At 35.4% G+C, this 13540-nt stretch overlaps 1 protein-coding gene across 3 annotated transcripts in view; it reads left to right on the top strand.

Annotated features, from left to right (window-relative positions):
* Window positions 1-13540, top strand: part of IQUB (IQ motif and ubiquitin domain containing) — a 126229-nt gene that overhangs the window by 7753 nt on the left and 104936 nt on the right. For all 3 annotated transcript variants that reach the window (XM_019825746.3, XM_045052689.1, XM_003982987.5), the window contains exons 2-6: window positions 300-727; window positions 3624-3758; window positions 6748-6909; window positions 6997-7169; window positions 7725-7880. In XM_019825746.3, the coding sequence (XP_019681305.2) occupies window positions 304-727; window positions 3624-3758; window positions 6748-6909; window positions 6997-7169; window positions 7725-7880 (1050 nt within the window). In that variant the 5' untranslated portion in view covers window positions 300-303. The remainder of the gene's footprint in view (window positions 1-299; window positions 728-3623; window positions 3759-6747; window positions 6910-6996; window positions 7170-7724; window positions 7881-13540) is intronic.

Genomic DNA, 13540 nt, shown 5'->3' with positions numbered 1-13540 from the left:
GCATTGTTCATTGACTAAGGAAGAGGTGACAATATGTTTTAAAATATTTTTAAATATGTTCTTGACAGTAGATCTTTCTCAAATTTATTGTGCTTTGAGGTCCTCTTTTGGTGTAATTTTTACTTTCTGTGTTGTTTTTATTAAAAATTCACCAGTGTTTTTACCTGATGCCATTGCTAAAATAATCAGTATTTTTAAAAAATAATGAGCAACATTGCACTATGTATACCAGCAATGAATTTGATATTTGGTATAGAAATTTTTATGTGTAATAAATGTATTTATGTTTCTTGGTTCAGGAAAATGTCTGACCAGAAAGAAGAATTTGTTGCTCAGAATACTGTTAATGCATCAGAAGAAAATGATGATGCTTTTGAGACTATCAATATTCCGGTTCCCTCAGAAGAGCTTCCGGAGTCCGATCAAACTGAAGATAATGAATCTGAAGTAGAACTGTCTGGTGAGGGCCATGGCACACATGCTGAGGAGGAAAGTAGCCAGAGGTTACCAAGCCTGGAACCAAACGGCGAAGAACAACCTGTGGGAGAGGTTATGTTGCCCAAACACGCTTCATATTCTCCAAGACATTCTCCAAAGCACTATCGAACTGAATATGACAATGCAATGCTGCCAGCCAGAGGGTATTCTGGATCTCTGACACTTCTGAATAAAATAAAGGCCATAAAGGAATCTCTGAAAACATCAATGAAAGATTCCTTAGCAACAGGTATTACCTAGGGAAGATAGGATATTCTGTACCTCATGTCGAAGAACGTTGACTTTTTTAAATTTGTTTTTGTTTAAGGTTTGTTTTATATGTGATATTACATACTTTCCCTATCCCTTTCCCTTATCCACAAAACTTCTGTAGCTACTGCCACTGCATTGCTAATTATGTGTGAAGCTTCTCTATTGTGCAGGGTACTATTTTCCCTAAATAGATGAGCACTATTAAACTTTAAGTTGATGCTGATCTGTTTTTCCTAAGTGAAGTAGGTTTTTTAAATGTTTAGGGACCTTGGAAAATGGTGGACAAATTGTTGAGTATAACTGTCATTCTTTGAGATGCCTCTTTGGAATTGATTCTTCATAGCTGGCAAGAAAGAGTTGGAATGGGACTTGACTCCAGAGAGCCTAGTTCCATCTCTAGTGGTCATTCCTCACATCTTCTTACTTTTACATATTTCTAGACTTCTGTTTAGTGTTAACTTTATATTTAGCTTCAGAAAAACTGTCGTTGTCTTGCATTATAGGTTAATTTTAAAGGCATAATGTTGATGGCACGTAGGAGTCATTACTACGTGGTTAGTAACAAAGCCAAAGTGGAGTGGCAAGAAGGAGGCTGCACATAGAACCATCCTAGTTGGGTGATTCACTGATTGCTCCTCCTCTCTCTTGTCCATAAGTTTTGAAATTGTTCATCCATAGGGTGAAGAACATGGGCTATCATTTAACAATTAAATAGCAGCTTAGTTTGGCTGGTAAAATGTAGCTTTTGAATCCAGTGGGGGCAGTGTACCCTTGTGTGGCACGTCAATACCAGTAAAGAATGAGAAGGAGGAAGGAGAAGAAAGTAATCAAGCCCAATTATACGTAACTGAAGCTGTTATCCTTCAGTTTCATTCACAATAAATTTAGGCTCCATTTGTTTGTTTATTTTTTAAAGTAATCTGTACACCCAACGTGGGTCTCGAACTCATAACCCTGAAATTAAGAGTCGCATGCTCTACCAGCTGAGCTAGCCAGGCACCCCTGGGCTCTATTTTTTGATATTTCTGTGATTTCCTGATACTTTAGCTTTTAACAAACACATAGTGATTAAGATAAAATTGTCTTGGTCCTGTACTTCCTGAGACTCACAAATTCCTTCACATACCACTCCTTCCCAAAGCTTAGGAAGTCACTGCTATGAAAATTTTAAAATATATTAACCATAGAATTTTGAATCCATAAAACAGCTAAAATAGCCTTCTGATAATATCTGTGAAAGTGTTTTCTTTGTTGATAGCTGTGAAAACAAGTTTTAACAATCTCAACCTTAACATTGACAATACCTAGTTAAATTTCATTCTGAGATTTAAAAAAAAATTTTTTTTTTAATGTTTATTTTTGAGAGATTGAGAGACAGAGTATCAGTGGGGGAGGAGCAGAGAGAGAGGGAGATGCCGAATCTGGAGCAGGCTCCAGACTCTGAGCTGTCAGCACAGAGTCTGACGTGGGGCTCGAACCCACGTACCATGAAATCATGACCTGAGCTGAAGTCGGACGCTCAACCGACTGAGTCACCCAGGCGCCCCTCATTCTGAGATTATTAATAAATGTCTCATTTAGCTTTATGAAAATTGTCATGTGTCAGGCATCTAGAAGTATACAAAACTTTTTTGGCCTACAGTGTGCACTCTACCCTCCAACTTACTTATTACATCTTCTCCATTATAATTTAAAGTCTATAGATGTAAAAGAAGAACGTTTACCCCAGTATAATCAGCTTTTAAATACTATGTTTCCCTCCTATAATTTGTGAACAGATAATCATTTTATAATAAGTTTTTTGTTATCAACATGTGTCTTGATTTCCTATTTTATAGAATGTGTAATGAACCGTATAATGTCCATTTTTGTGAAAAGTGGATTTGTGTGCAGTTATTCTAGATGTTTGTAATGAACAGTGATTTCCTGCCTTGCATTTTGGCAATATAGACATAAATCAATTATGGGAGGAAGAATGGGGCACCTGGGCGGCTCAGTCAGTTAGGCGCCCGACTCTTGGTTTCAGCTCAGGTCATGATCTCATGGTTTGTGAGTTCGAGGCTCACATTGGGCTCTGCACTGACAGTGTGGAGTCTACTTGAGATTCTCTTTCCCTCTGTCTGTACCTCCTCTGCTCACTTGCTCTCTCTCTCTCTCTCTCTCAAAATAAATACACATTTAAAAAATTATGGGAAGAGGAATGGACTTAGTATTAGACACCTTCTATTTTGAAAATTTCTTTATTGACTTTTCTTAACTTCATGAATAATCACTGATTTACTAATGCATGCTATCAATGTGTAATCAAAGTATGCACATTCATAAGTTCAGGGACACCCTCTAGGTCTTAGGGTCTCCTCTTCCAATACTCAGTACACAGAAATGTTTGAGTTTCTGAGATGCTCCTGTGTTTATATCTGAGTAATGTAATACCAGATACCAATACCAAATTAGTACCAAATAATACCAGTATAACACCAGATATTGGAAATCTTTAAAAGTAGTTTAGCTTTATTTCTTTCTTATTTCTTGTGGTATTTTGAGCAAAGAGGTAATCCTGAAAGTGCATTGATCCTCATAGCAGAGACTGGAATAATGATCCGAACTTTTAAGCTAGAGTTGGGGGAGCAAGTATTGACTACTGATGCTAATTCTTGAGATTCTGAGTTAATTTTCAAAACCAAAACTGCATGTCACTTCTCATAGCATTTGAAAAGTAACTCTTATCATGGAGGTACAGTGGGGGAACATGGCAGAGGCAACCTGCATTCTATGTGGTTAAAAATTGTCCCATAATTTTCTATCTGCTTATGCATTGGGTTGCTGACCCTTGCTTTTGACTATGATTCTTTCTTTTCTCTTTTTACCTACAGTAAAAGTTGTACTTTTTCCTGTGGGCCAGGAAATTATAATGCCTTTTAAAATAGACTCCATTGTAAAGTACCTCAAGGATCATTTTTCATACGTATTAAGTATCCCATCTAACGTACTGCAGATGAGATATTCAGGTAAGCTTGGAAGCGAATAAAACTTATCAAGACTTCTTTAGTTTTAATGTGTAGATAAACAAGATCTTTAATTTGTTAAATGAAATATCTTGATATTTACTATTTGAACATTATATTGTGATTATACATTCATTCAACTCATTTTTATTGAGTACCTATTTGTTCTAAATACTTTGCTAAGAACTGAAGATGTAGAGAAACATGAAACAAAACTTTGTCGGTTTACAGACTAGTCAGAAAGATGATATATGCAATAGTTAACCACATAATGTGCAAATGTTTTAATGGAGATATGCTCAAAATGCTGTGAGAACAGAGAGGAAGGAAACCGGGAGGTTCTAGAAAGCTTCATTTAATAAAAGTGACAATACGTGAGCTGAGTCCCAAAGAGGTGAGAATACCTGGGACTTCAGGGAAGTGGTAAGAAGTTTAGAGTGGCTGGAAGTAGATGCTGTGTGGTGAGTAGGAGGCAATGAGGTTGAAAGAAGTAGATAAGGATGAGCATGTATAAAATAAGAAGAGGACAGAAAATGATTTATCTGTCAGTCCTTATACAGTAAGGTGAATTCACATACCCTGATGTTCAAGTTTACTTACATTTTGTGGGCAATATTGGACAGCCCACTTTATAGTAGCTTTGTGTCATGGGAGGATTTAGTCTTTGTAACTGTGATATAATTAGTAAAACCATGATAGTTAAATAAATGTTTCTATAGAATATGTCCACACAGATCCTAATATTTTCATTTTAAAAGTTTTGGTACTAACTTAAAAAGATGCCACCAAAAAGTTTCCAGGGAAATAAGAACATTTTTTGTGTGTGGGAAAATCCTAAATACTAAAAAGGATTAAGCCACACCTGTTAAGTTCCTCCTTGTCAAATCAGAGAAAATAATCAGTTCAATTTCAAAATTATTTTTAGAAAACTATTATAATGAATGTGCTGTAATACTAAGATGTTCATGTATTCAAACAACTGATTATTAAGGTTGGTTAGGGAAACAATACTAAAATTTAAACTTATTAGTAATAACAATCATGATAGTTAATTTATTGAGCACATACTGTGTACTAGTCCTATAAAATATTTTGCCTATATTATCACATTATCATTCAACCCACATAACAACCCTTTGACGTAGGTATTATTATTAACTTTTTTTTTTGAAAGAAGGAAACTAAAGCTTGGGAAACTAGCGTAAATTCACATAGCTAATGATTGTTAGAGTCTGAACTTAAATATAGGTATGACTCCAAAAAGGGAATTGGAAATTGTTTGGCATTATATACAAGGTGAAGTTCAAAACTGGAGAAGAGAGAGCACTTTGAGACTGGAGTAGCTAACTAGTGGTACCTGAGACTAATCTTTGTTCTTTGCACTTCATGACCTTTCTTCTTTATGTGTAAGTGCCAGGCATCACCACCGGGTAACAGGGTTATGTCAGCCATGATAACTAAAGAGCTTGATTCTGTGTCAATCGCCCTCTAAGACAGGTGCTTCTCCTATACTAGAATTGGAGTTCAAATTGGGACTAAGCCTACTATACAAACTAGAGGAATGAAGAGAAGAAGGCTCTGGGAATCTATATTCGTTTTCTATAGCTGTTATAACAACCACAAGCTTAGTAACTTAAAGCAACACATGATTTCTCTTATTGCTCTGGAGGCCAGAAATCCTGGATCAGTTTCACTCACATGAAGCTGACATACAGGCAGCGCTGTTCTCCCTCTGGAGGTTCTGGGGACAATCTGCTCCCTTGTCTTTTCCACTTCTAGAGTTGTATACCTTGCATTCATTGGCTTGTGGCCCCCTTCCTCCATCTAAAGCAAGCAGAAGAACATCTTCAAATCTCTCTCTGCTTCTGTGTTATCATCTTCTCTATAGTCAAATCTCCCTTCCTTCCTCTGTAAAGGCATTTGTGATTACATTTAGAACACACTTAGATAATCCAGGATAATCTCCCGATTTCAAAAATTTTAACTTAATAAAATTTGCAGTCATCTTTGCCATATAAGGTAACATTCATTGGTTCTGGGGATTAGGACATGGATATATTCTGGGGCCATTATTCAACCTATTACAAAGCCCGTATAACATTCATGTTAATTTTCTAAGTTAAGAATTTGGGGTGTGGAATTGAAACTCAAGGATCTTTATACTTCCTTAAACATAGCAAAAATAGACTGGTGGTATCTGATATATTTCTAAGAATTAATGTAACAAAACCTTTGCTATGTTCAAATTCCCAATTGTAATTTAGAATGACCATTCATTGGAAGAGTCATATATATTCTATCAAAACAGCAGCCAATAACATTACACATATTTTTGTATTCCTTAAAATAGAGAAATAAAATTGGAGTCAATTTATAGAATAAACCAATGAAGGGGGATAGAAGTAAAAAAGATACAAAATAACATAAAAATATAGTGGTGTACACTTTTTCCAGCACAAAGCTGAAGCTTAACTCTACTTTTCCATGAATTTACTAATATGAGTTCCTGATTATAGAAACAGAAAGAGAAGGATTCTTTGGAACTCTGAGTATATGCTTTTCTGCATTGGAGACAGGAATGGGTATTACAATAATCAAATTTTCCCTGAATTAGATATGTCCTGTGCTTACACACATTGTGATTTTTTTTTTAGAGAATCAATGTTTAGAATACGATTTTACTCATAGAATATGTTTTTACTTTAAAATATTTATAGAGTTGCATGCTTATTATATATTTGTGTTTCTGATGAGAAATCCTGTGAGAGTTATAGCTTTGTTTATAATGTGGAATTCTTGCATCTTAACTTTTCCCATTGTGGAGTTTTCTGTACTAACATTATAGTAAGGGGTGGACATCATCAATATTCTATTAAGTAATTAAACTATATGTGTTCATAGAATCATCTTCGATGTTTTTGATCCCCTTAAAATGAGTACATATAGTTATTTCTTTGTCATACACTTCTTATAGTTTCATGTCATTTTTTAGGAATAATCCTTAAAAATAATGAGACCCTACTACAACATGGAGTTAAGCCACAGGATATTGTACAAGTGGAAATCTTTTCTACAGATCCAGATCTATTTCCAATCAAAAGAGTAGATGGATTAAGTGATGCCTCTCACATCATAACTGTCAGAGTACAAACTGGTTAGTTATTTGATGTCTTTTAGATAAAGTATTTTAGAGTCCCTTTGTAGGTGAACTTTCATTCAGTCTTGGTTTTTACCTCCTTAGGCATTGCTCAGTACCAGGACGTAGCTGTTGAGATTATAAAATCTGACTTTCACAAACCATTTCTTGGTGGATTCAGACATAGAATAACAGGAATAGAATATCACAATGCTGGAACACAAACTGTACCTAAAAAGATTACCAAAAAAGACTATGCATTTTGTAGGGATACCCAGGTAAGATTTTTATTTTCCTATGGAGATTTTTGAAACTGCAGAATCAACAAATGTTCTGTATACCTGTCTAAAGTCTTCCCCATTTGCAACGATGTGGGTATGCTAAGTGAGATAAGTCTGTCAGAGAAAAGACAAATGCTATATGGTTTCACTCATATGTGGAATTTAACAAGCAAAGAAGCAAAGAGGGGGAAAAAGAGAGAGAGACGCAAACCAAAAAACAGACTCTTAACTATAGATAACAAACTGATAGTGATCAGAGGGAGGTAGGTGGGGGGATAGGTTGAATGGGTCATGGGGATTAGGAGTACACTTGTGAGGAACACTGGGTGATGTATGGAAGTGTTGAATCACTATATTGTACATCTGGAACTAATATTACATTGTATGTTAACTAGAATTTAAAGAAAAACTTAAAAAAATTAAAATCTTTCAAGGAATTATATGGCAATTAAAATAATAACAGAAAATTTACTAAACAGATAGAAAAATGTGCTCTTTACTCACTTATATGTGTGTATAGTGGATATTTAAATATTTATGTTTTTATTTTAGACAGTTTTTCAGAGAAAAAAGCTCCAGCAAACTACAAATACAACATCCACACAGATGACTAAAATTGGGGTGTATGTATCAAATATGACTGATAAACTGGTAACACCAGGAAAATATTTTTCAGCAGCAGAATACCATGCTCAAAGATTACAGGCGGTAAGATAACTTTTATCATGAGTGAATTTTAAAACTGAAGTATATAAGCCAGTTGTTCTGTGTGTGTCTGCCTGCGTTTCTGTATTCCACACTAGTTTATGAAGAACACCTACGTGAGTGTTGTTAAAGAAAAAATTATTCATAACACATATTAAAGATGGTAAGGCAAACTTTTTCAAGAGGGGCTACTCCTTGGAGTTTTGTAGTAGGGAAGAGAGATTGGGCTCAACCCCAAATACAAAAACTGGGAAAACTGGAAATTTATAGCCAAGGAGTAGGGTAGGGGTCAATGGAAGGGAAATAACGATGAAAACTTGAAAGGAAATGGGAGATCCTGGCTAACCCATGGGCTAACCCATTCTAACGGGATTTTTGCTGAAGGCAGGCCAGAGTGATTAGGCATCATCTGTTGGATATGAAGGAAGATGAGGAACCTGATCAAATATTGAGAATAATCACATATGAGGGTGGGGATTCTGGTTAAACTTACTTACCAGGATTTTGCTAAAATTCAACAATGCAGAGATGAACACAGAAGCCCAAAAGTTGAGGCCTAGTTGAAAAAATGCCTGATTAGAGTTTGGTCAAGGAGAGAATGTTTATCAGTCAGAATCATGTTTTACTGGTATTAAAAGCAGTTTTTATCTCCACATCCTCCCCCAATTCTTACCTCCCCCCCCCCACCGGCCCCCGTAAAAGGAACAAGAATTCTAAATGCTCCTAATCCCTTCCTTTCCCTTAGGGATTCCCAGGGGTTTTGTGTGTTATGTTTGGCCATTATTGGTTTTGTCCATCTCTGTCCCTTAACCTTAACTCCTCTATCCCTTGGCCTTAATCCCTGGGACCGTAGAATCACCTAGGGAGCTTTCCAGAGTAATTGAAACCAAAAGCATACTAAAGTCTGTTTTCTCTGATATTGATGTAATTGCCGCTCCAACTTTTTTATGTTACGTTTGCATTGTCTTTTTCTGTCCTTTTACTTTCAATCTGTTTGAGTCTGAATCTAGTGTGTATCTCTTGTAGACAGCATATAATTGGATCTTGTCTTTTTATCTAGTCTGATCATCTCCACCGTGTGATTGGAGTGTTTAAAACATTTATATTTAGTTTAATTATTGATAAGGTTGGATTATATCAGCCATTTGCTATTTGTTTTCTGTATGCCATTTGTCTCTCTTATTCTTTCTTCTTCCTTTACTGTCTTCTTTTATGTTAAATAGGTATTTTCTAATGTACCATTTTAATTCTTTTTTTTAATTTAAAACCTTTACTTTTAGTATAATATATACTTTAAAAAATATGCAATTCAATCATTTTTACTATATAAGCAGAGTTATACAACTGTTATCACAATCAATTTTAGAACATTTTCATCATCCTGGAAAAAAAATCCTGGACCCAATAGCTGTCAATCCCTATTTTCTGTCTTAGGAAACCACTGATCTACTTTCTGCCTGTATTGATTTGCCTATTCTGGATATTTCATATATAGGGAATCATACAATATGCAGCACTGAATAAATGTTTTTAATGTTTATTTTTGAGAGAGAGGGAGACAGACAAAGTGTGAACAGGGGAGGAGCAGAGAGAGGGAGATACAGAATCTGAAGCAGACTCTGAACTGTCAGCACAGAGCCTGATGCGGGGCTTGAACTCACAAACTGTGAGATCATGACCTGAGCCGAAGTCAGATGCTCAACTGACTGAGCCACCCAGGCACCCCACAATATGCAGTATTTTGTGATTGGCTATTTTTAAACGTAGCATAATGTTTTCATGGCTTATCCATGTTGTAACAGGTATCGATATTTCATTCCTTTATACTGCAGAATAATATTCCATTATAGGTACTCAATTGGATATACCTACTGTATCTATGCCAGTGTATATACTGTATTTTCTTTGTCTCTTTACTGGTTGATGGACATTTGGGCTGTTTCCACTTATTGACCATTAGGAATAAAGCTGCCATAAACATTTATGTACTAATTTTTATGTGGACATATGTTTTCATTTCTCCCGGGGTATATGTCTAGGAGTATAATTTGTATCATATGGTGAATATAGATGTTTAACCATTTTAAGGAACTGTCAGACTGTTTTCCAAAGCAACTACACCATTTTATGTCCCACCAGAAGTATACAAGGATTCTAATATCTTCACATCCTCATCAACACCTGTTATTGTCTGTTTTTTTCATTATAGCTGCTCTAATAAAGTGAAGGGACAGCTCATTTGGTTTTGATCTATACACCATGATGACTAATGATACTGAATATCTTTTTATGTGCTTGTTAGCAACTTGTCTGTATTCTTAAGAGAAATGTATATTCAGATCCTTTGCCATTTTTAATTGGGTTCTCTTCTTTATTATTGCTTTGTTGTTTTTTTTAATTATTTTTTTTTTGTTGAGTTATTTCCTAAGTGGTTGCTCTAGTGTAATTTAGGGATTACAATATACATCTCAGTTTATAACAATATACTTGACAGTAATACTAACTAAAATCCAATAAAATACTGAAACTTTGCTCTAATAAAACTTCAATTTCAGGGGCGCCTGAGTGGCTCAGTCGGTTAAGCGTTCGACTTCAGCTGAGGTCATGATCTCATGGTCCTTGAGTTTGAGCCCCATGTCGGGCTCTAAGCTGACAGCTCAGAGCCTGGAGCCTGCTTCGGATTCTGTGTCCCTCTCTCTCTGATCCTCCCCCGTTCATGCTCTGTCTCTTTCTGTCTCAAAAATAAATAAACATTAAAAAAAAACCCTGCAATTTCATCCCTTCTCCTTTGTGCTATCACTGTTCTACAAATTTATATATTCTTTGTATATTTTAAGCTCTACAAATCCTTTTATAATTAACTGTTTTATGCAGTTGTCTTTTAAATAAGTTAATCATAGGAGATCCTGGGTGGCTCATTTAAGCATCTTACTTAAGCTCAGGTCATGATCTTGCAGTTTATGGGTTCAAGCCCTGCATGGGGCTCTGTGCTGACAGCTCGGAGCCTGGAACCTGCTTCGGATTCTGTGTCTCCCTCTCTCTCTGCCCCTCCCCTGCTTGTGCTCTCTTTCTCTCTCTCTTTCTCAAAAATAAACATTTTTAAAAAAAATTTTAAAAAATAAGTTAATTGTAGAAAAGAAGATATATATAGTCCTTGATATTTACCTATATAATTATCTTTTCTGGTGCTTTTTATTTCTTCATTTGGGCTAAAATTAATATCCAGTGTCATTTCCTTTCAGTCTAAAGAGCTCTCTTTAGTATATCTTGTGTATGCTTGTTTGCTTGATGGTATCCTGAATATCTCTGTTCATTTACCTTATTTTTTTCCCATCCCCTCAGGGCAGATAATTTCTAATGATGTATCATCACATTTATCATTTTTATTATTATAAAAATTATTATATTATTCAGATCTGTTTTTGAGCCTGTCCAATAGGTTTTAATTTAATTAAAATCCCAAAATTTTCATTTGGTTCTCTTTTTTAAATAATTTTTTACTGATAATAATTTTTACTGATAAATAATAATATTTAACTGATAATAATTTCTTTTTACTAATTTTCTTTTTACTGATATTCTCTATTTTATGAATCATTGCCATCTTACTTTCTTTTAACTTTTAAACTTTATTCCCTTTAGTTCTTTGAACATGTTTATCATATCTGCTTTGAAATCTTTGTAAGTCCAACATCTTAGACCCCTCAGAGGCAGTTTCTATTGATTGGTATATTTTTTCATTCTAAACTGGTTATACTGTCTTCTTTTTGCTCTCATAATTTTGTTGTTGTAGTTGAAAACTAGACATTTTAAGTAACATTGTAGCAACTCTGTATCCTGTCCCTGTTTACTCCAGGGATTGATGTTATATCTGTCTTATATTTGTTTAGTGATTTGTCTGGATTAATTAATTAGAGCAGTGGTTCTCAACTGGGAGTGATTTTGCCTCCCAGGCAACGTTTACATTGTCTGGAGATATTTTTGATTATGACTTGAGGGTGAGGGTGCTAGTGTCATTTAATGGTAGAGGACAAGTATCGTGCCAAACATCCTATAACGCGTAGGAAACTCCAACCCCACTGCAGCAGCTGGTTATCTGGTCCAAAATATCAACAGTGCCATTGCTGAAACCTGCTTTAGAGTTTGTCTTTATCACAGTATTTCGCCATTGATTTCTCTGCTCAAAAGAAATGTTGTTGTTTTTCTTCTTGTAAGTCTGGCTTCCTAAGGGTTGCCCCTGGTTTAACATAGCTTAATGGTTAGGTAATGATTGATCAAAGGCTGTGCTCAAATTCCTTGAGCTAGTAAAGCTTCCACTCTCACTAATGGATCCATGTGTTTGGAGGATGCATTGGAAGTTCAGACAAGTTTAGTTTATGATCATCCTGGCTTTTACTTTCTGCTGGGTTTTCTTCTTGCATTTCTTCTGCACAAGGCTTCACAGGCAGCCTGGGATATGTGAATAGGTAGGGCTTTCTCCAGTCTCTCCTGAGTATGTATTCATCCTTGTACATGTGTTCAGCCTTCAGACTACCAAGGATATTTGAGAAGTTATCAGGGCTCGCTGTGGCCTATCTCCTTTTCCTGATATCTCTGATTAATTTCTCACTAGTCTGCCTGTCTGTTGCTTGCTCCAGACTACAATCTCAGCTATCTGAGTTGCTGGCCTCTTTTTTTTTTTTTTTTTTTTTGCCACAGAGATTACTATTGTTTGTGACATTGCTTAGGGAGTATAGAGTTTTTCTTTGCTTCATTTTAAATCAGTTCAGCACCCTGAAAGTGGACACAGATGAATCCAGGGTGAGGAGAAGGAAGATACGAGAGCAGCCCCAACTTGAAATGCCACAGACTATCAGTGCTTCTACTTGAGGGTTAGTAATCTTTCTTCAATAAACATTTATTTGATGTATGCCTTTGGTCAATTTCCAGAATCCTGAAATGGTTATTATTATTTTTTTAAAAACAATTTTGTACAGTTTTATCATTCCTTTTTGGAGAGAGCATTTGATGAGACTTTTACTTTTCTAATCTGGTAGTCCTGCCCCCAGGCCCAAAGAGAATTTTCAGTGACTTATTTTGACATGACAGAATTTTCACAATTGAAATAAAGTATATTTTAATATACATAAAATATAAAATATATTTAAAAATATGAATCTCGGGGTGACAGGGGGCTCAGTTGGTTAAGTGTCCAATTCTTGATCTCAGCTCAGATCTTGATCTCAGGGTCTTGAGTTCAAGCCCCGCAATGAGCTCCATGCTGGGCATGAAGCCTACTAAGAAAAAAAAAATTGAAATGAAATGAAATGAAATGAAATGAAATGAAATGAAATAAAATAAAATAAAATAAAATAAAATAAAATAAAATAAAATAAAATAAAATAAAATAAAATAAAATAAGAATCTCTTAGAAATTTATCAGGAATGTGTATGCATGCACACACACACATTCCTTAAATTGTAATCTATAATCATTTATATATACGGTCCAGTCACTATTACCTTCTTGTGTATTTTCCTAAAGGAGCTTGGCAGATGTCTGAACCTGTATAGAATTGGGCCTATAGGTGATCTGTAGGTAAGGTGGATGCTCTTAACTTGAGAAGATGTTCCCTGTCCATTTGTTGTTTGGTCTTTGGAAAGTCTGCTAGGCATTGCGGCTG

Source organism: Felis catus, chromosome A2 (assembly GCF_018350175.1).
Source record: "Felis catus isolate Fca126 chromosome A2, F.catus_Fca126_mat1.0, whole genome shotgun sequence".
Lineage (NCBI taxonomy): Eukaryota > Metazoa > Chordata > Mammalia > Carnivora > Felidae > Felis > Felis catus.
This window is presented reverse-complemented; position numbering and strand designations above follow the sequence as displayed.